Source organism: Taudactylus pleione, unplaced genomic scaffold (assembly GCF_031769625.1).
Source record: "Taudactylus pleione unplaced genomic scaffold, aTauple2 ptg000043l, whole genome shotgun sequence".
In the NCBI taxonomy this organism is placed as follows: domain Eukaryota; kingdom Metazoa; phylum Chordata; class Amphibia; order Anura; family Myobatrachidae; genus Taudactylus; species Taudactylus pleione.
Genome location: NW_028284445.1, coordinates 11,922,849 through 11,946,888, shown reverse-complemented (window position 1 = coordinate 11,946,888; position 24,040 = coordinate 11,922,849). Strand labels below are relative to the sequence as shown.

The window sequence follows — 24,040 nt, the reverse complement described above, 5'->3', positions numbered from 1 at the left end:
GGGCGGAAACTAATTCCCGGAATGCAGAGCAGCCCGGCCGGCCAAAGAGAAGAGAGAGACCCGGCTGCTGGCACCGAGGACAGATCCCCATCCACCATGATCACCACCCAGGTCAGAGCTGGCAGGGGGCACAGACTCCCCCATACTGGGACTGGTAGGGCGTGCTACGACATCAGTACAAGTTCCTACGGATAGGATGAAACAGCCAGTGCATTGTGCTTGCTAGCAGTACACCTGCTGTCTGTCTCTCCTTATTTACTTTATATAGCCTATATATTAGCCTGTTTCTGCATTACACGCCTACAGTTGCAATAACATTGGCTGGAGTAATTAGTGCAATAATTTTAAATCGGTGTACAACTGAAAAATCAGGTTATTACCATTGGAAAATAAGTGTAAAAACTAAAAGCAGAAGCCATTTCTGTTTTACACTGTATAACAGGTCAGATTGGCATGTACATGGTACAAATAAATGTCATGGTAGGATAAGGTGGGGGCCTACATCTCTATTTCCAAGAATGATGTAGTCCTTGATCAGGGTATTGTTGAAAATAAAGGTGATTTAAGTGTAATTAAGGTTAAAGCTAGAGTATTGAGGCAAATGCTATTGTATGTGACACAGGGGTTGTATAGATAACTAACATTATACTTTTATCATGATGTTTTGGCTTTGTAAAAAAGAATAAAAAAATTTGGAAAATGGGGTTTTCCGCTCTTTAGTAATGAATAGTTTTCAAGTACAAAGCTCAATTTCTAATGGTACCTAATGCCTAATGGTCCAGATTTGCCCTTCCTTCCCATGTAGAGCCATCTCTTGTATTTGAAGAGTTGAAAAGCTAAAAAAAAACCTACATATAAACAAAAAGCAGCTTTGTACAAATATGCTGCCAGCAACACTGTACATATACATGTGATTCTGTAAGGTCACTGAGTGCTGTTTCACATTTTGTCAATGCATGGTTATTTGTGTGCAGTGTATATACAGTATCAGTGGTTCTCAAACTCGGTACTGAGGACCCCAAACAGTTCACATTTCCCAGGTCACCCAGCAGGTGCACAGGTGTATTCATTACTCACTGATACATTTTAAAAGATCCACAGGTTGAGCTAATTATTTCACTTGTGATTCTTTGAAGAGATCTGGAAAACATGCACTGTTTGGGGTCCTGAGGACTGAGTTTGAGAACCTGTGTACTATATACTAGCCCGGGTTGAAGTCTGGACCCTGAAGTACACCTGCAGCCTTTATTTTTTGGCATTGTCCTCACCTGTAACCTGGATAACTATGAAATTAGGAGTAAATGAAAGTACAGGCAGATGTATTCTCATATCGTTTGGAATGGGATATATCAGGAGCAGATTGACTTACAGAACAGAAATCAGTATTGCTTCCAAAATCACTTGAGTTTCAGAAATTACTGAACAGAGGGGCTGATTCATCTGCGGACAGATATGCTATCGCAGCTGCTAACATGTTAGCAGCTGTAATATGGTAATGCAGCAGTAGGCATCGCGCCTCCTTCATGCATTACTGATCCGAGCTGTGTCCAAGGACGCAGCATCGGATCATCTGATCCCTTTGCCCGGCTGAGTGACCATGGGGTCACGCAAGCAGGCCACCGCAGATGAGTAAAAGAGCCCAGGAAATCTCCGTCAGCAAATGGAAGTCCTGGCCTCTCCGCCCCCCCATGGTGGCAACATGCCCCCATTTTGGGAAACGGAGGCTGTCGCCGCCCGCTCCTCACCCAGAAACGGCAGCAGACTGTTAATCATAGACAGGCTACTGTCGGATTGCGTGCAGGATCGCAGAACCCGTACTGCGCATGTGTAGATTCCCGATAATCGGGATTCTGCACGATCCCTGCCACTGCGTCCGCAGCTGAATCACCCCCCTGAAATCACTCTGCAGACCAACATTGAAAACCACGTCTACAAAGTTGTGATCAATAGGGGGGAAAGCGGGGACTGCAGTCCCATTCCCGAACAGAAGGGGGCCCGTCCATAGTGGCACTGCGTGGCTGCGATCAATCTCCCCTGCTGTTTTTTATTCTCCATATGCTAAACTTTGCCAGGATCAAAGATTGTGGACTGATTATGCTCTCTTCCACAGTCTGAATGTGAATAGTAGGGAATGGGGGAGAGGGAAAATCATTGCACAGGCAAATATCAGCTGGTGTGTAATACCTCTTTTCCACCAAAAACCCAGGTCCGACCTGGGTTTTTGGACATGGTTCCAACCCTGGTCAGACCCAGGTCAGACACATTTACACTGCACCTTCGATCTGGGTTACTCCCAGGTCAGCCCTGTTCACACTGAACTCAGGTCTGCCCTGCTAAACCTGTGAGGTCATAAAAAGTGGGAGGTGACTGCTCCACAACCACCAATCAGCTAATTTTAGGCATGACCCAGGTCAGATAACCCGGGTTGCACCGTTTACACTGCACCATTACCCGGGTCCATCCTGGGTCCAACCCTGGTAGCTACCTGGGTTAGATTGCTGGATCACTTGACCTGGGTTATATTTCAGGGACCCTTTTACACTGAGCTGCAACCCGGGTAGACCCTGCAAAAACCCAGGTTTTTGCTTTGGTGTAAAAGGGGTATAAGTAATGTAATACCCCTTTCATACTGAAAATGAAATTTCTGGGTAATTCACTTTTACACGGTAATTTGCTAAACAACCCGGGATTGATCCCTATGTGAAAGGGTCATCCTGGGACTAAATTCCTGGGACTTCGACCCAGGTATTTTGCAGGGTCGGAGACCTTGAGAATTGTTTAGCAAATTACCGGGTAAAAGTGAATTACCCGGTAATTTCATTTTCAGTGTGAAAGGGGTATCAGACAGAAAATGGTAAAAAACATGGCATGCAAATGCCATGTAAAAGCCGTTTTTTTGCCACTTTTTGACTGAAAGTGGTATAAAAAGCCACTGTTCCCTGCCCGTAGTGCTATAGCTAGACAATTAACGGGCAGTGGTGGTGCTCACTAGAGTTGAAAACTGTTGTATAGGAAGAGGGAAAGAACTCTGTTTGGGGAGCACTCTTAGAATTGGATAATTTAAGAACAATTTGAGGAATATCCCTGTCACACTTGTCAAAGCTGGATTATTGACTGAGACAAGATCAGTTTAAAATTGGATCGCAGCGACGCCATCTTGCGACTGGCGACAAGACGCCATCTTGGAAATTAGATCGCAAGACGCCAGTTTGCGAATGGCCGCCTAAGCCATTTTAGATAAACTCACACTTTAGTACATGTGGCGATATTACTATTAGCATCATGCGATTGCATTTGTGACCATCGCCATAAGTTACGGCGATTCATCAAAAGCCCATTTCATGACTTTACGTAGTTTGGGTGCTCTGGATAAAGTGTGTGTATTATTATAATTCCCCTTAAGGATATATTTCAGAAATGGCTGTACAGTATGTCAAAATTGGATTGCATTAGCTAAACAGAGCAAATGGCCACGTGACAATAAGCCTGTGTAGACAAGCTTCATGGACATAACATCTGCTCTCACTCCAGGTGGCCCTGCTCAAATACAGCAAGAGGGTCGTTTGTAGCACCTTACATTAGCAGGCTTCCTACAATAAAATACCTTCAAAGCCAAGAGTGTTATCAGAGGTTTGGGTCTTGTAGCTGTGCTAATTTGCATCCACACAGGCCCTGGGAGAACAGACCAGTAATTTGGAGCCTGAAAAGGGTGGGGGCTGCTGGGGCATGAGCAAGTCATGGAACTATAATGCTCAGCATTCCACACTGCTAGGTGTTCTCATACACACATTAATACGCACAATTGCGCTGTTAACTAGTCGCATATTAGCTAATGCATAAGATCCTGTATGAAAACGCTGAATATTAGCTTCATGCACACGCATCTGCCCCAAGTTAACTAGCGTCTTTACATCAAACCCCACATACTCACACATTACATATTCACATACAAGGTTCCATAAGCTTTAAGGTATAAGATTCAAGTATGCCCATTTACTATAATTGCTATGAAATAAAGATTATTTCGTAACTAAGGTTTTATACGTGATAAGTAAGCCATGTTTGGTATTGTACTGATGCGGACTCATTTTACAGTATTCCGGTAATATCGATGGAGAGATCGCAACATGCATTCTCAACTTATGGACCGCAGAGACTTCAAGCAATAAAATGTACATTATATGAACAACTGTTAGGATTTGCATGGGGCGGGAAACCAGATACCACCAGTTGTTAGAGGCTGGATCGTGTCTATTTGAACCAACCTGTTAAATGCCTTGTAACATATGCCCTCTCCTTTAGGACCAATGGTATTAGCAACAAACTTCTCTATTGTGTTGTTTATTTCTGGGGGGTATAAATATGTGTGCTCTGACCCTGGGTTCCTAGTCTTCATGCTGAATGCTGATTGACGAGGGGTTTCTTGCTGATGCCTAACATCGGGACCAGAGAGCGCTGCGTATGTATAATTGTACTTGGGTCTGTACAATCCCTTTGCGCTAAGATTATATGAGGATCATAGCGTGTAACTGCTGTACTTTTACTTGAATAATACTTTGTGCTTTGGAACCACAGATAGGTCTGGAGTGTTTATTTACTGTATGACTGCGTACGCAAATTACCGTCATCCTTAGAGGTTTATAGGCAGGATATTAGAAGGTATAGGCAGGGGTATATAGAGGTTCAAAGGCAGAATCCTTACACTGGGGGGTTAGGATTAAGCACCCCTAAGGGAGGATTAGGGTTAGGGGGGAGAGGGTTAGGGATAGCCTTTATACTTACCCTGTCGGGATCTCCATATGCCGGCCTTCCGGCGGTGGTATTTCATCCGCCGGGCTGATGCCCAGTGGTATAACATACCGATTCCATTTATATAGTGCACATATATTCCGCAGTGCTTTTCTGAGAATATTTTATTACCCACATCATGAAGATCAAAGTTAGCTGATGCTTTACATCTATATGGTCATTTTTCTTTTCTTTTCTCTCCATGACATTATAGCTCAACGGCGACATCTTGAAACCACAGTTCTTGGAGCAACTGAACTATTTGAGAGATAAAAGCAAATCATTGGTGGAAAAAGAGAAATGTGAACACTTGGCCACCTGTCTTCTAATATCTTCCAAATTAGGTGGTAGCGAGAAGCCTCCCAGAACCTTAGACAGGACTCCGAAGAGACCCAAGACAGCACTGGCTTCTCTAGGTTGGTGAAATCTGAGCTGTGAGTGTGGCTCTAGCAGTAAACTTAGCAAACAGCCCTATTTGGAATTAATAGCTAAAAGGTGCACAACAGCTTGTGCCTGATGCTGAGCTGAATACAAGATGGCTGTAATTGCTCATTTATTGCGTGCACCAAACTAAATGGGTTTATTCATCTGTATGCAGCGTTTGATACTCGTCAACCTCCTCAGGGCGCACTTGACCACTTTATGCAATTGATATGCATGTATTCCTGGAAAGCAGGGACGTGCAGTCAGGGTAGGCAGTTGAGGCAGAGTCTCCCATATTATACTTGTGCGATTTGATATAAAAATGAATTGAATAATACAAAGAAGATATTTATAACTTATAAAATCTTTTTTGTTAATTGTAATAATTTTTATAGTTCACACTCACCAGCTTTGTGGAGCTTTCTGGGACTGCAGGGAGAGGAGAGATGAGGCAGCAACAGCTCAGTCTTGCTACATAGTCAGACATTGCTTGCAGAGCTGGGTAAGGGGACAAACCATGGGCAGTAGGCTGCACAGAAAGAGAGCTAATAGAGGCATGCCTCTGAGTATGGGGGTCGTGCCTTCATCTTGGATGTGTCATGTGACTAGGAAGTGCACTGCAGTGTTTAGAGATCAGAGATTGGAGCTAAGATAGCAGCAGTAAGAGAAGACACAGTGATGCAGGTAGAAGAATCAATGGACACTGAAGTTTAATGTAGTGAGGAGAGAGTTACATTGAGTAGGGGGTGAGCCAGGCTCCCAGCACTCAGACCCATCTCCATGTGTCCCTCCCCAGCCATTGACCTCACCGCACATCACTGCCGGAAAGCGTATATATACGCCTACATCCAACTCTGCTTATCCCACAATTCCATTGACACCCACGCAATGAATTTTGCCTATGTGAGAACATCCAATTACAGCCCAGTTTTTCCTTCTCATTTGCCAGCTGAGATGCAGTTGAAATGTAATATAACTCCACATTGCTCATACAAGCATATTCTTGTTTATGGAAAATGCTCAGTGCAAATATACACTAGCGATACCCCGCAAGTAGGCCTATGTCCAACTCAGCATCAATTCATACCTTTAAAAGTATGTAACTTATAATAATATATATCGGTGTCTTAGAAAATAGCTGGTGCCAAATATTCCAAGCACCTCAAAACACCTTGGGTAAAGTAAAGGTCTTACTTGCCTACTCTCCCAAACAGGCTTGAGGCTTACGAAAAATTGTGCGGCACTCCAGGCCTCATAAAAGAGTGAGCAAATCTCCCGGAGCCTGCCGTCACCCGCCAGCAGCCACGTACAGACCGAGTGAATGTTGGCGCGATGATGGGATTGTTGCCTTGTTCCGGCTTCACTATTGTTTCCGGTGGAAATGGAAGGTTCAGGAAGACAGCAACACAGTGATATAAATGCACAATACACACACAGTTTAAGTTAATCAAGTAAAAGGATTTATTGGTACTTAACTTCGATTTCTAATTAATTCCGATAATGGTACATTACAGCACAATCACACCTGGGAGCCATGGACTATTACAATAGGCCAGATGGTACACCGGACCCAGCACTTTCTGCAGTCAGCCTGGGAGACGGGATTTAAGGCTACAGACTTCCGCATTTTACACCTAATTTAGGGCTCCTAACAAAAACCAGATACAGACTATATATCTTATATGGTCATAATCAAATATTAACAATAGGTGGCAGCATTGCCTCAAATATAGTTATGGGTGCAGTATTATAACAAATGACATTGGCATTTATATGTTCAAGGCTCATTGCTTTCTACAGTGACTATCACACAATTCTAGTCAAAATATATAAGTAAGGCACATTCCTTTGAGAATCATATCAAAGGGCACCTTCTAATAAAACAATATAATATATGGTTAACATAATTGAATATTAGTATCAATCTGCATACAGTAGCTATATTAGTAGAAACACATTCTAATTACATTATTACAATCACTAATATATGCAATAAAAGTACTCTGAACAGTTTAACAGCAAAATAGCACAACAGCCATTTTGTTTGTATCAACTGTCACAACTAAGCTAGTAATCGTGGCAATTGCATCATCACGCCCAACGGATCGCCTACTTTCCTGCTATTCGCCAACTCTCCTCTTCCCCCCGAAGCCCAGCAGCGGAGGAGTGACAGACGACCAGTGAGAGAGCCAAGTCTTATAGGAGAGGTTCGCACATCGGAAGGACCAGGAGAAAAATTCCCCAAGAGGTCACCATATCAACAATAGCTAAAAGGGACCCACAAACAGGCTCACAAGGGTAAGTAACAGTGCAGGCTCCGAGTGAGAATACAAACAGGGCACCATCAACAAGGTTGGATAGTTATATCGCATAATTGAGATGGAGAGCAAGGAGATGTGCGTCCTACTCCCTGCTCGTCCCGGTCATGGCCTAACACAATTTTTGGATTTACAAGTGGGACATCGACTGTGCCCTATCTCAGTGATTTTTGTTAGACTTTTGCAGCTTTAATCTGTCTAGGGTTGCCACCAGTGCAAGATTACACTGGACAGACCGGAAATCATGACATCTGTTCAGATTCCGTAGTCTTATTAATCCCGTATGGGCCATATACGGAAATGTAAAATAATATTTTAATCACAACCTTGCAAGTCAAGAGTGATTCACAGATCGGGCAGCCCTCTCTGCTCTTTTCTGTTCTGCTGACTGTTCCTTACAGGTATCTCGGCGTGCACTGCAGTCTGCTGCTGCCTAGTTGCTCAATGCTCACACTCAAAGAGCCTTTGCAGTTTTGCTAGTGGCACGGTTCGGCTATGTTTCGGACCCTCATCTGAGTCACTGAGAAGAAGCCAAGGTGTATTGCTAGGAGTTTGAGTTGGCCGACTCGGTGCATTGGTGCAAAACCAAAGCGATAGCTCATACAAGGGCCGATATAGAGTTGCACTCCAACTACACACACATTGTGTGCACAGAACTGAATGCGGACGTTCGCTCATATGTCAATTTGTAAACCTCTATGCAACCGCTCCTTTCCCATCCATACTCTTGGTTAAATAGTCTTCATCATTATCAGTGCCCTTGTACCAGTCCTATCTTTGGTGCAAGAGGTCTGCCTGAAATCTAATGAATATCTTTGTTTGCACAACTCAGCATAGCCCACAATTGCGTCTTCATCTCCCCACCATTGACGCACCCTCACTTAAACTAGCCTTCTTGCGAATGCCTCATTAGTACCCAGTTATGCCCATTCACCCACAGTTGGAGATGTTGCTGAGAACAGAACAACTGCGCCCATAGATGTGTATGCTCGTCTACAGAGCATGTGCTCTGCGTGCAGTGAATCGGCTCCTCTGTGCCTCTTGTACAGTAAATGAGATCCAGAGGGTCAAACAAGTCCTTTTATCCATGGAGTTGTAATTATTTGATCATTAATGATAAATATATGATAGTCAGAAAACCATTAGAGGATAGCTATTTTACTTATCACAGATTGTACCTAATTTTCGGCTTTAATTCATAACCCATATTTTTCCTGTTGTCTAGGAGGAAAAGTATGGGATCCATATGAAACAACAAGGAACCGGGACTACCCAAATAAAGTTTGCTCACCAGCAGTAGCTGTACGGTAAATCACATATAATATAACTTTTTATAGGTTTTTTTTGTTATGTCTGAATGAGTTTGTACTTGGCAATCAGCTCAGACTTCAGCACCTAATGTCATTGACGTATATAAGTCTGTGTATTACTTAGCTGAATAATATACATGACACAGCAGGAGTGTTATACGTCATGTGAACAGGAGATTCCTCCCAACACTTCTACCACAGGACAGGGGGTCAGGGCTCCCAAATCTGGACTGTCCAGCCAAAATTGGGACACAAGAGAGGTACAGTATTCCACTGTAAGGACCTCATTCAGAGTTGGTCGTAAGTGGCCGCTCGGTCGTACGCATCCGATGTTTCCAAACCACGCATGCGTACGGTTAGTTGTGCGCATGTGAGTACGAGACCTTGCGATCCAAAATGCTGTCGATCGTACGGCTTACGAGCAGGAAGTGGCTTCCGACAGTTGATTGACATGAAAGGACGTTTGTGGGTGTTGACGGGGGTGGTGGTCTAAAAACGCAGGTGTTGCTCACCGTTTTCAGGGTGTTTCAGGGGCATACATAAATTTACTGCTACGACCGACATAGAAGGCCAGAAGTAGTAAAACTTCACTCTGCGAGCAGGTTAGAGGCCTGGCTGATTGTACAGCTTGAGGTTGGGTATGTGCTCTCTCAAGCCCCAGAGTACAATCGATACTATCGAATGTGACTGATGTTATGTTTGATGTTTCTATTTTGTGCCACACAATGCAAGCAGCTAATAATCGGTTGTTGAAGATAATAACACTGCTAATTGGTTTGTAATTGATTCAGTTGCGTTAGCATTAGCAAATAATAAGAATAAATACATTTCATGGGGATGGCTTATTCTATGCGTTTTTTTGTTAATTTTTGGTGTAATTTGCACCAAATTCGCAACCATAAGAAGAAAATTAACATACAGCGACTGACAACGACTGACAACGATTGACTCGATCACTAACTGCTATCACTCGCTAGCTAGAGGAGGTGCTTTGTTCATGTATGGGCGTCACTTTGGTTGGAATCGCCGGCCGTGCGATTGTTTCTTTTTCTGATTCTCAATCATTAGGCGTACGACCGAGCGCCTGCTTACGACCGACTCTGAATGAGGTCCTAAGACCTGAGGTCAAACACCAAAAACATAAAGCTTTCCTTTGAAGAGCTTATATGCTCCCTAGCGCACCACAGCTATTTTTCTTTTGGGATACTTTTTATTAATGTTCCCCACTGGGCACCACATTCTGAAAAAGCAGTATGTGGTCTTTAGTTAGTTACTTTCTCATGGAAATATTGTCAATGGTGTATTGCAACATCTACTTTACACAGATGTGTCCTCACTCGTCTTTGCAGCAGTCGCGCCAAACTGCCCCTCTAGGCGCGCTTGGTCCCTTCAGACTCTGCTAGCGCCGGGCGTCTCTTTTGCAGAAAATGCATTTATGTCACAATGCAATGCGACTAGGACGCACCAGGAGACTGTGCTGATTCATTTGATACGTGATGCTTGCATATCTGTGTGCAATTGAGTCTCAACTAGCATGCAAAGTGCTGCAATGTAATGGCCGCAGCTTTCTTCCACGCCAAGTTCCCTATACAGACTCAGTCGCACACAGATATACAAGTGTCACATATCAAATGAATCAGCACAGTCTCCTGGTGTGTCCTAGTCACATTGTGACTTACACATTTTCGGCATAAAAACACACCTGACGCTAGCATAGTTGCGCAGGACCTGATGGCTCATAACGCCAGGCATATCGCGCTGCATGGCTTATTGAGGCTAGATGAACAAGAACACATCTGTATCTGTATGAACTCATACATAGACGTACTAGTTACATACTGTTTATCCTCAGCATGCTCAGCACTGTATGCACTGTATCCTGCATGTATTTGTCAATTGATTTAAAAGACTACAGGTTCAGTCATTCAATCAAGATGTCATCAGTAAGGTCATCCGATAGGGGTCAGTCTGTGTCAAATCCATCCTCACGTTGTACTCTACAGCGTCAGATGTCTATTATGAAGCCACTAAAAGATAGAAAACACAGCACATGATTCCCAGTACTCCATGGGGTAAAATTGCTGTCAGCAGTCCAGAAACACACAAAGATATATAACCCAGTGGTGCTCTGATCAATGAAAACTTTATAAGGTTAGTATTTCAGTGCAGTCACAAACACGTTCACCAGGACATTGATCTATTCAAGTTTTGCATTGGTCTGAGTGCTGTGGGATCATTTATCTTTGTCTGTCATGACGTGCCAGCTACATGCAGAGTCTCATTTGTGTCCCTCTTGTGTTTATCTCGTAGTCCTAAGACCTCTAAGAGCTACAGGAATCCATACTATCTCTGTGACCCTGTGGGAATAAGCATGTACAGTAACGAGTTTTGCTGGAAGCAGTATTCCAAACCAGAGCCTATTAGAGCCGCAACAGCTTCAGGGGCCAGGAATAACAGACCGCATCCTGATAAGGTACTGTATATAATGTATATCTTGTTGCTATATGGAAGTTTTTTTATTTATAACCTTTACAATATGTATGAACAATTGCAGTCCACGTGGGAAGCATATTTCCTGTACCCTGTAAAGCATTTTTAGTATTTGCTGTTGATGGAGCGTCCACTGCAAATATTTTTTTAAGCCATTCTGAGTTAGGATATATAAATTTTTTGAATGCACGCGATATATCTGTGTGGTAATAAACAGGTCCGGTCCTTGTAAAGTCAGCAACTGTCATCAAAAAACACCACATTAGTCTCAAACAATGTTTCAAGGTACGGTGTCGTTCTTCATTAGTTGTAACATGAGCGTCTCTCATCCCCGCGCATTACTTGTTCCCATGCACGGTTACAGGACTTTTTTCGGACTTCACCCACCCTGTGGAATGCCCTCCCATGCACAATAATACTTTCCACTAGTTTCCAAACATTCAAGCGTTCTCTGAAAACTCACCTCTTCAGACAAGCTTATCAGATACCAGGACTTCCCACCTAACCTCTTTATAGCTCCCTATCTAACTCTCTTCTTATAGTAAACACCTATCACATCTTCTTCTCTTTCTTCAAATTAACATCCTCCTAACCCTAGGCCAATTTACCAGTGTGATTAGATTATACAGCCCACCAAGAACATCTGCAATCGGGCTGGACCAATTTGCAATATGTAGCACCTATCCTTGTGTATCAACACCTATTTCCCTATAGATTGTAAGCTTGCGAGCAGAGCCCTATTACCCTTATGTATGTATGTATGTATGTATGTATGTCTTTTACAACCCAGTATAATGTTAATTCAAATTGTAAAGCGCGACGGAATTTGTTGCGCTATATAAGAAACTGTTAATAAATAAATAATAAATAATAACATTAACTACACTCCAATGCACTTCTGCTATGCTTAGTATGTGACCATGAATGTATTTTTTAAAGTTGCTCTCCCAGAACGTCCATACTTCAGAATTATTGCTTGAGCGATTTTATGCTGTAAGTTGCATATAGATTTGCCACAGTGTTATTTAAGTCACTGCTAATGAGATGCATAGAGATTTGCCACAGTGTTATTTAAGTCACTGTGAATGAGATGCATATAGATTTGCCACAGTGTTATTTAAGTCACTGCGAATGAGATGCATATAGATTTGTTACAGTGTTATTTAAGTCACTGCTAATGAGATGCATAGAGATTTGTTACAGTGTTATTTAAGTCACTGCTAATGAGGTGCATAGAGATTTGATACAGTCACTACTAATGTTTAGTAAGTCATTGTTACCGTCAGACTTTTGCAGTCTGGAAGTTACCTCATGAGGAGAAAGGGATCGCCCTGGACAGCCGCTCACCTTGGATTAAGACACCAACAAGTGAAGAGGTGAAGAAGATAATGAGGTCCCAGTATCTCTCCACATATAAAGGGGACTATTTAGGAATACCACAAGGTAGGTTCAAGCAAGTCATTAGCTAAGAAAAGCACCAATGGGATGTTGTGTCATTGCATACTTCATTCACAGCTTGTCTGCATAGGTCCTCTGTATGGTTGTGGTATAGAAGATAGACACCAGATGTAAGACAGGCAATAAGTCGACAGGGTCAAAAGGTCGACGTGGAAGAAGGTTGCCAGGTACAAATGGTCACCATGGTCAAAAGGTCGACACACAAATGGTCGACATGTTTTGTTTTCTAACCCTAATCTTCACCCTAACCCCCTCTCCTGGTGCCTGACCCTAACCGTTCCTTCTAGTGCCTAACCTTCTGGTAAGTGCCAAACCCTAACTCTCCCTCCTGGTGCCTAACCCTAACTCTCTCTCCTGGTGCCTAACCCTAACTCTCCCTCCTGGTGCCTAACCCTAACCTTTGGGGTAAATGTCTTGAGGGGTATTTATCAAAGAGACAAATAAAATTGTGAGCGATAAAGTATTAACAAATCAGCTCCTAAATGTCATATTTCAAACTTAGCCTTTAAAATGTATGTTAGAAACTGATTGGTTGGTACTTTACCTCTCTCAATTGTATTTCTCTCCAAGCTTTGATAAATACCCCTCTAACCCTAGCCGTCGGTGTAAATGCTTAACCCTAACCCTCCGGTAAGTGCCTAACCATAACAAAACCCCAAAACATTTGTGTGTTGGTCATCTCCGTGTCAACCTTTTGACCATGTCGACCATTTGTACCCGTTGACCACCTTCCATGTCGACCTTTACTGTTTCGACCTTTTGTCCCTGTCGACCTATTGCCTGTCTAACATCTGGTGTCTATCTAGACATTGTCAACCTTTTAACTGTCTATCATAGTCCAGATACCCCACTGCCTAGCTCTGACAACTCTATAGGGCATTTATAGTGCTTTATTTCTGATGGAACTCCACAGCACCTTTTTGTTATTTTTTTCTATAAAGAGTATGAATGTCAAAATAAAACAATGTCACAATTCAACAAATGTGTACATTGTTTATTCACAATTTGTAATTACATTGCTGTGGTTATATATACCAGAGGTTACCAAACTTTTTTGAATCATGGCGCCCTAGACTAACAGCATTGTTTTTTCGGCACCCCTAAGTCAAACGTTTGTTATTGAGAAATTCAGGAAAAATGTAGTAAAGTGAAGTGAATTGTGCTTTCCTGTCATCCTTAGGGTCAGTTATGTGGTGGTGGTGGACAGGTTTGTGCTTCTGTTTGTCCATATATTTACATTACATTGACCAGAAATAATTTGATTTGGTTCTGGACCACCAACCTGAGGCGCCCCTGCAAGTGTCCCGAGGCACCCCAGGGTGCCACGGCGCACAGTTTGGGAACCACTGATATATACTATGAAGTTTAACAAACAAAAAAATAGCTTAAACAGAGTAAAAAGTGTAATTAAATGGGGAAAAGAGAGAGGGAAAGAAAAGAGAGTGAATAAAATAATAAAGTAATTAAATTAGAAGAGCCAAAAAGGGTACACAAAGTAAAGTATTTCCACATGAATGTCACAATATCGGCTGTTGGTTGACAAAAAATGGGTCAACTCATAATTACAGTACAAATGGACATACAGTATGAGGGTGTGAGGATGTGAGGGGGGCAAAGAGACTGAGGCTGCAGCCAATATAACTATTCCGTATTCTCAAATATTTCCCAGATAGAAGCCTGTGTCTGGATTGGCAGCTTTTCCATATATTTGCCACATTTCTTGTATCGAAGGTGGCGAACCTTCGTTCATGACCGAGTATCTCCTACAGAGCAGTTTTCCATTCTCCTACAATCGGGGAAGATCGGGCTATGCAATGTCGTAAAATAATTTGTTTGGCTGTAGTAACCGTTAGAAGGGGTATATTATTTTTATTATTACCAGTTATTTATATAGCACACACATATTCCGCAGCAATGTACAGAGAATATCTTACCATTCATACCTGTCCCTGCCCCAGTGGAGCTTACAATCTATATTCCCTACCACATGCTCACACACATACACACTATGGTCAATTTTGTTGGGGACCAATTAACCTACCAGTATATTTTTGGAGTGTGGGAGGAAACCGGAGCACCCGGAGGAAACCCACGCAAGCACAGGGAGAATATACAAACTCCACACAGTTAGGGCCATAGTGGGAATCGAACCCATAACCTCAGTGCTGTGAGGCAGTAATGCTAACCATTACACCGTCTGTGCTGCCCCTAATAATGCTGTACCTGTATCCTAAGAGGAGAAGTCAGCAAAAAGAAGGGCTTCCGCGGTCAAGGAAGTCTGAGTCAGAGAGTGGCACTCAGATCATCAAGACGTTTATCCCAGAACCTGCAATGCCAAAAGTTAAGATATATCGTAGTATGGGGTCAATGACATTTAAGGCAATCTCCAAACAGACAGGGCCTGATTCAGAGGTGGCCGCTAATGAGATTGTACGCAACACGGCTGCAAAAATATGCTAATGGTTGCAAAGATCAGCCAAGCATAGAGACGCCCACTGCTGCCTTATCTGCGTACAATGTGGCATACCTATGTAAATATTGGTAACATCGACGCACATCGAGCAGCCATCTTGCCCTTGCGGCAGGTCTGACCAACCGCGGACACTGCAGCTCTCCTGGCACATTGAGAGCTCTCATTCTGCAAATTAAATCTCAATGGCTAATTTATGCACGCCCATGAAACGGCGATCAAACGGTCAGACACGCCAGCTTTTTTTGACCACCCCCCTGTTACGACCCCCAAACGCTGACTACCTGTCACTCAGTTTGCGAGTGAATCCTCTGTGCTACGTAGTCGCAAAATAATCTCGCCATGTGTGCATTGCGACTTGTGGCAAACAATCGCTTTATCTATGTACATATCGCCATTGTGCCCGTTTCTTAATTAGGCCCAGAATCCACAAAGTATGATCTGTGGACATGAGAGACATAAGTTCTATTCAAAACCCTCAAGTGAGTCTCGTAGAGGGAGGCCGACTTAAGGGCTGGCAAAATATTGGCAATATGTTTTTAGAGCAGATTCAAAATCTACTAATTCCAGTATCTCAGTATGCCATGCCTTGGAAATGTTAGATCATAATATAGTGTCAGATTAAATTAGATCTTGGTAGAGATATCGGATTGGTGAGGACTTGAGTTAAGGTATTTGGAATTTGAGTGGTAGAGAAAGGGTCATCTAGAGAGTGAATGTAGTGACGGGATTGTAAGAACATAAAACAGTGCAAGCGGGGGAAGTGAAATATATCCCGGAGTTGGGAGAAGGAACAATGATGGTCCCCTGGGTCGAATACCTCTTTTATAGACAGGATTCCTGGTAGAATTTTTATTACATAGAACTAGTTCCTGAAATATGAAGAAATCAGTTAAATAATTTCAGAAATTAATAAAATAAGTAACTGAAAGTTATGGAAGTTACTATAAATATCAACTTGTGACATTAGCAGAGTACTCTAAACTCTACATTAGTGGCGTAACAAAAGCATTTGCTTCAGAGCCGTAGTTAAGGTGGACGCCAGCAGGGGCTCAGAGGGAACCCCAGAATACAAGCCTAAGGCACTCAGTATTTGTAGTCTGGGCAGTACATTGTGTTAGAACTGCACACAGCTATAACACAGCTCTTCCCAATGTGGGAAGGGGGTGAGTGGGGTGCGCTTCTTCTCTGAGTGGCATTTCAGTAGATACCTTAACTCCGGTAAAGTTCCACCACTGAGAGTATCAGTACCTTTTTTCTGAGTACTGGTAACTTTTGTCATAGGAAAAAAAAACACACTATTTTTTACATTATTGATTTTATTAAACAAAGTAGAGAGATATTTAAACCCATAGGTGCGGACTAATTAGTCACCTCATCGCTGCTGTAACAGGAGTCTGTGCCACCTTTAAGTAGATGCATAAAATATAAGGGAAATAAAAAACTTCACAATGCTCTTAGATGAATCTAGTATAATTAAGGGCCTGATTCAGAGATGGACTCCGTGCACACAGCAGCTGCATCTTTTGGACCCCCCCGTTTTCAAGAACCCTGCCCATCACCGCTCCTTCCCCACCCCTAAATGGGGAACCTGAGGCTGCCATAGCAGTCAGTGATCAGCACATGTGCAGGATCTGTACTGCGCATGTGCTGATCATTAAACATCAGGCCCTAAATTTATTATTATTATACAAAAGGAAGAGACCCTTAAAAAGCTTTCTCAATTAAACACAATGGGAGTTATATATAGGTTCCGAGTTGACGGAATCGACGTGATTCCGCTAAAGCGGCAATCAGTTATAAGGCATAATCAATGGCAAACTCTGGAAAATCACGCTGGTTCCTTCATCCCCTGGTCCATCTACATATAAAATGAACCACTCAGAATAAACATAAAAAAATAATTATTCTAAATGTAAATCATTTGGACCATATATACTATGTAGATGCTGGATATGATTATAAACACATTGTAACGGAGTCTCTAAGATGAAAATGTTTCATTCCAAGTGGCCAGGAATGGTTCACATCTCATTGGCGGCAATATGCGTGCAGAATTTAAATCAATCTAATGCAGGGAATTCATTTAGCTATGAGTTAATAGCAGCAGTTGTAGAATTAGCTTATAACAATATACTTGCACATGCAGAACTCCACCAGCTCCGTCTTAGAATCTGTGATCCGCTATAACTGGAGCTTCCCAAAAGTGTGCTCCGTTAAGCTGGCATGTTAGTAGGGGTATCACTTGTCGATATATCGTGTCACGTCGGCCCTGCAGCACAGCCAATGCCAATATATCTTGCAGATATATTAATACATCTAGCTGTGTGTACTCGTGGGCGACTACCCGTTCACAACTGGATGGGCAAATTTAAATGCCCACATAGTTGTGATGTCAGGCGATTGTTAAGTGTGTATAGATTACAAATCGTCCAGACCGTCTGTTGATCGATTCGTCGTTAATAGTGTGTGCCCAGAGTTATTTATTTTGTTTGTTACCAGTTATTTATATAGCGCACACACATTCCGAGCGCTTTACAGAGAATATCTGACCATTCACATCAGTCCTGCCCCAGTGGAGCTTACAATCTATATTCCCTACTACATGCACACACTAGGGTAAATTTTTGTTGGGGACCAATTAACCTACCAGTATATTTTTAGGGTGGGAAGAAACCGGAGTACCTGGAGGAAACCCACGCAAGCACAGGGAGAATATACAAACTCCACACAGTTAGGCCCATCTAGGGAATTGAACCCACAACCTCAGTGCTGTGAGGCAGTAATGCTAACCATTACACCATCTGTGCTGCGTGTCAGTGAAAGCTACTGCGTTGTCAGAGGTTGTCAGCCAAAGAGGCCATGTTCAGACAGAGACACCGCACCTGCCGTAGGGCTAGTGCAAGAGCGGATGGTGCGCCGATGTCGACATGTCTGGAATCACCGGCAGTAGTACAGCGTTCCGAGATGCTGAAAGTGGGCATCTCAGGGTTTGCTCATTCATACCCTGGCTAGCGCACAGGGGGAAGGCAGAAAGTAGAATTTGCATATTATCGCCACCGTGGCTCCACACAAAGACGCAGCTGTGACTGCGTGCACCTCTGAATCGGGCCCAATGCCTCTTCAGGAGTAAAGAGAAGTTAATGAAACCTGAGTGCGGATGTCCCTGGCAGCCACGTTGAAAGCCTTATGCTAATGTCAGTATGCAACCATCCTCATTCAGAAGGCCGCGTCACCCGCCACCTGCAGCTGCAACAGTAATCATTGGTACCGAGACTTACACTACCCCATGCTGAGTGCAAACATCCGGCCTAAAACAGGCATCTTCTCATCCCAAACAAGCACAGAAGTCGCCTTACCCACACATGACTCTCCCACTAGACTGATCTGATCTGTGTGTCAGTATGGTGGCCGCCCAGAAAAGCCTATTTCTCAGAGAGAGAGAGGTCCAGCCTCTGTCCATTTGTGTACGCATGGTGCAACGCTGGTGCAGTCAGCAAGTACCCGCTGAATGTCTCCGCTTTTGGACAACCGACTTCCGGCACCAATATTTCTAAACCAGTGAAGCTTTCTGGTTCTATAAAGGTGGTGTATGTGTGGGACAGAGGGCTAGAGTGAGTCTCTGAAAAGTCCATTTCTTTATATGCTTTTTTATTTTAATATTTGTGGGAGATTTATTTTTGTATTGTCTTGATAATTACTCAGACGAGATGACAGTAGGGTGTGGGGTGGATCTCATTACCTTCTTCAATATTGATATACGAATGGCTATCAGAGATATAAGGATTGATGGCTTTATTTATGCCTGTAACCACCATGTTGCTGACTGACAGCGCTGACCTCATTGTACAGTGATTTGTTACTCTGCCTGTCTGTGTGATATTACATGCAGGTTATCAAGTAAAATATGCCATTGATACTACACCAAACTGGAGAAAAGAAATTCCACAGCCTTTGGCCACCGAGTCACGGTTTCATTATCAAGTCCAGCCACGTGCTCCTGAACTGGACGATTTCACTCACAAATATGGATGTTACTCAACTCGGCGTCTTCCATCGAAGGGAGTAGGTAAGACTTTGCTGACTTGGTTGAATATTGAACAAGTTGAAGGCGATTGGACACCACATTCTTTGTGCATGAGTTTGACCAGAACCTCCCATCACTACTTGGTGCCATCAGAACCATCCCCCTGATTAATAGAAAATTTCTCTCTAGTCTTTTTTTTTTTTCTTCGTTTTTTTTTCTTCTCCAAAATTAGGGCTTAGTTTACCTTTATTAATATCCTAAATGAACCATGAGCACAATTTTTATAAATTGTGTCACTTTGTGCGTAATAATGTTTTTACTACATTCTTCAAACTGTGCTTCAAACTGCTGTTTCCGGCAGCGGCACAATTGGAGGGTGCAGGTTTCATCCCACTAAAAGTATTAGATGAGATCTGACCTCCATCACCTCATAAATGGTGGAATGGTCATATCCTTTTGCTGGTAGAAAAAGTGTACCCTTCCCCCACACCATTTATATAAATGATATTATGTTGCCCGACAAATGTAAACCTCAGATTTACAAATTGGTGGAAAAGTAGGTGCTTTATCTATACTCAGTGAGGAATGTAAACGGCATAAACTGTGGCACCCCCGCAGATATCAGAGTCTTAGTTGATGATACCAGTATTACAAGGTATATTTGTGCATAGGAAGGCATTTGCAGTAATAGCTTTGCAATTTAGTAAGTGATCCTTTAAGTCTGTAACTTCCTGTCTGTCTTTCCTCTTCCCCAAATCATGACATTTATCCACTAAGACTTGCATTAGAACTACAAATGCCAGCATGCTCTTGCATCCTGCTGGAACCTGTCATTCCAAAATAGTACACAACTGAAAAAAACAAACAGTTGAACACAACTATGCTGTAATTACATCCGCATGAGGTGCACATAACTAAATGCAGATATTCATACAGATCTATATGACCGCACCGCCCCTATCCATACGCATATGTACATATTCTACGTAGCCTGCAATTAATTTGGCACGTCCTGTAGTGTTGTGTGTTTTACTGGCCGCCTTAGGTTTACACCTACATTGGGATGGGCCTACTCTAAAGCAGTCTGTAAGGCTAATTCACAAAGCTGTAAAGCTTTAGCCCATGTAGTGCAGATGCCATATTTTTCACGGTGGTGGTGTAATACATTGCTTATTATGTTTGCATGTCGGCTCAGTATATTATTTGCTGAATGCATACATGGGTCCAGGAAAGACAAGAAATTAAATGACATCCATGGCACATTTCTCTATTACACTGTACCACTGAGTTTTATACGGGATCTAGTCAGGATGCCGGCGGCCAGAATCCCGACACTGAAAGCCCGGCATGGGACTAAACATAGGCGTCTAAATACAGACAGGTATCATTAGCTCCACGCCGAAATCCCCACGCCCGGCATACCGAACGTAGGTAAGCCGGGCGTCGAGAGCTGTTAGCCGCAAGGGGTGGGGTTGGGGGGGGGGTTAGGTTTAGGTACCTCTGGGGGGACAGGGTTAGGCACCCACCTGGGAGGGTTAGGGTTAGGCTAGGGAAAGGGGGGGTTAGGCTCCACCGGGGGGAGGTTAGGGTGCGGGGAGGGGGGGTTAGGGTTAGGCACCACGGGGGGGCTTAGGGTTAGGCATCACCCCCGGAGTTTTAGGGTTAGACACCCCCAAGGGAGTGTTAGGGGGTGAACAGGGGAGGGTTAACTATACTTACCAGCTGGCATCAGGATTTTATGCTGTCTGGCTTCTAGTGTTGTACGTACCCAACCCGTTTTATACACCCACAAAATAAACTGATTTTTACATGTCTTTGGAGGTGGAAAAAATTGGGTGTCAACGTACAGTATACTATCAATTAATTGCCATTTCCACCAGGTGCACTTTTTCCAAGACCAATTTCTCTGCTCTTCGGGGCTGATTCAGAGTATCTGTACTGTGCATGGGCAGATCTCCTTATGCAAGTTCGCTCACACTGCCCGGACGCCGCAGCCTGATTGACAGACCGCCGACGTTTGGGGGCGGTGTCGGGCAGTGTCCCAGAAAATAAGGGAGTGTTGCCCCTGTTTTTTGGGCCATCTTGAGTAACCTGATAACCGATGGTCAAGCAGAGTGATCCGATGCTGCATCCTCTGACGCAGCTGCGGATCACAGAAGCCGCCAATAGATGTCTATTTACACAAGGCACCTGCTGTGCCGTTAGCATATTATTGCACAGCCAGTGCATACATAGTCACTGCAGCTGTGCAATAGCTAAATCGGCCCCGTAACTACAACTAAATATAGCACCTAAAAGTACAAATGTGGAATTGTTATATCCTACTCCAAGTTCCAACAATATTTATTTAACACATGAATGAGGTCCAGTGAGATTTTAGGAAACATTGTACATTTTAGATGATATTTTATTTTGCCATCATGCTTCTTTTTCTTCTTCATCTTCTTCTCCTTCTCTTTCCTCTTTCTTCTTTCTTCTTCATATCCAAACGCGATAATCAGTAACAAAATACAGCAAACATAAACGTGTGCATAAAAATAAAAACTGCCAACACACAAATGTATGTTTAAAGGGGAACCCAGAGGTGAGGATGGAAGACGGAAACACGCGGGCATCACGCTTATTCTTGTTTTGGCTGTTGTCCCGCAAATGGTCGTGTGGAGACTTTGCACAGGGGCACTTTTCAAAGAGGAAAATAGGCGTATTCGTTATACTGTATGCTGGAAGCACCAGGCCATGCGCATCTGTAGAATTGATCTTTTGTAAATTACTCTTTTTATTTTTCAGCAGAAAATTTGCTTGTAATTGTCTCGTGTGCAGATCAGAAAAAAATAACCACAAGTGACAGCTGCAAGGCACCTAGAAGTTACTAAATTGCCTAGATGCCACCTGTAAACCACCCTTGTACCACTTAAATCCTGTCCACCTATTTATGTTCTGCATTGTACATATCTTCTATTTATTATCTACACATCACTGCACACAAGAGGCTTTAGTTAGCACATTTACTGATAGTAGTGTTATTCTGCTGACATTCCAGTTCCATCGATGACAAACCATCATATCCGTAACCAACAAAATATAAAACAACTAACCACATATCAAAGGCATTTTGGCAAAGAATTTATTGACCTGTCTGCTCTGGCTAGTTCACTGCATCCGGAAGACGTCATGCGTTTTCTGCAATGTATCCCTAGTAAAGGTAATATAGTATTGTCATCACCATAAAGTCTGATCTTTAAGAATATTGTCATTTAGACTAATCCAAATAAATATTCCTCTGTCTGACCAGAAAGAGCGATACAAGAGAAGTTTCCTAGGACTTTCCAGGGAATTGCCAATCAACACTTGACAAACTCAACTCAGAGTAAATTAAGTGGACAGCTCTAAGAAGATGTGTGTTGGTACTGTAAATCTCTGCTTCTGAAAATGACAGCAGTATGAAAATGGTGGTGTTACAATGGAATTCAAAAAGACAAATCAATTGTACAGTGTTGCACTGAACAGCAGATTCTCAATACAGACTTTCAGGGTAGATTTGGCACAAAATGAATCATTATTACACACGTAAAGATTTTCTGTCCAACCAGCCAACTAGTTGATTGGTTGGAATGAAAATCTGGTAAGGTATGAAAGCAAATGACAATCACAAAGCTCGGAAAATGGACAAAAACTGTTGTTTGAACAAATTGTTTAGATCAAACATTTAAAAAACTTGTCTGATGACCATTTTCATCTGTTTTCTGGCATTTAGGAGCAAATTGCTAATCATAAATTACTCCCATATGTTACCAGATTTTCATTCCAACCAATCAAAAAGTTGGATGGTTGGACAGAAAATCTTTACGTGTGTATGCAGCTTTAAGCTGCATACACACACACACACACACACAACGATTTTGTTACCAACGATTTTATGAACGATTTTATGAACGATTTTCTGTCACATTTCTTAAAGTGTAATGAATGATTTTTTGAACTACAAACGATTTTTGTAACTTCCCTTAATGAAAATCGCTCAGTTGGTCAGTCAGAATGAACTACAAACAGGAACGAGCATGAACGATAATAGTTCATCGTTATAACTCAGAAACTGAACGTTGTTCAAAAAATTGTTACGTGTGTATGCACCTATATTTTTAGATAGCCTAGTATAAGGGAATATTAGATAACACATTGTATGTTATACCAATTGTATGGAACTGTCATTTGGTTTGGCTACCTCGGTGCGTTTCTTACTGTCCCTTGATATTGCATTGCAGTTTCCGTATAATTTAATAAATGTCCACACTAGTCAACCACTGAACTGAACTATAACACTTGTACACATTAATACAATAACTCGCAGTACGTTTATTGTTATGACTCGTGTCTTGGCTGGACAAACGGAAAATAAAAAGGTTTTAGAATTGTCTCTAAGCTCTAAGGGAACATTTTTACCATAAGTTACATAACACTTAGAAAGTTACACAATTACAAAACTGGAAATTACTTAATGGATCAAAAATAAAAAAGGTCTTGTGCGTATTGTAAGACGTGTATAAGATTATTACATGTGTGACAGCTGATAATGACGCATAGCTGAATATGCAATTGCTGCTAGGGCTTCACAGATTATATGTAACCTTTGCTTTTGGTTGTTCTATCTGTCTAAGGGCTGGATTCAATTAGACGCGAAAAGCTGTAATCCGCAAAAAAGTTTCGCCTATTGCCGCTTTTCTCGTGTTTACGTTTATCTCCAAATTCAATTCCAGGA

The 24,040-nt window shown here is 42.5% G+C and overlaps 1 protein-coding gene across 2 annotated transcripts; it reads left to right on the top strand.

Moving 5' to 3' along the window:
- On the top strand, positions 1 to 23,812 carry TEX26 (testis expressed 26). Of its 2 annotated transcripts, XM_088460152.1 has the most exons (8): positions 1 to 111; positions 5,003 to 5,204; positions 8,755 to 8,836; positions 11,150 to 11,312; positions 12,616 to 12,772; positions 19,150 to 19,326; positions 22,325 to 22,486; positions 22,577 to 23,812. In XM_088460152.1, exons 1-8 carry the CDS (start codon positions 22 to 24, stop codon positions 22,672 to 22,674), a joined length of 1,131 nt encoding a protein of 376 aa, XP_088316278.1. In that variant the 5' UTR covers positions 1 to 21; the 3' UTR covers positions 22,675 to 23,812. The 2 variants fall into 2 exon arrangements, with proteins under 2 accessions (XP_088316278.1, XP_088316279.1); XM_088460153.1 differs by lacking the exon at positions 22,325 to 22,486.
- The last annotated feature ends 228 nt before the right edge of the window (positions 23,813 to 24,040 follow it).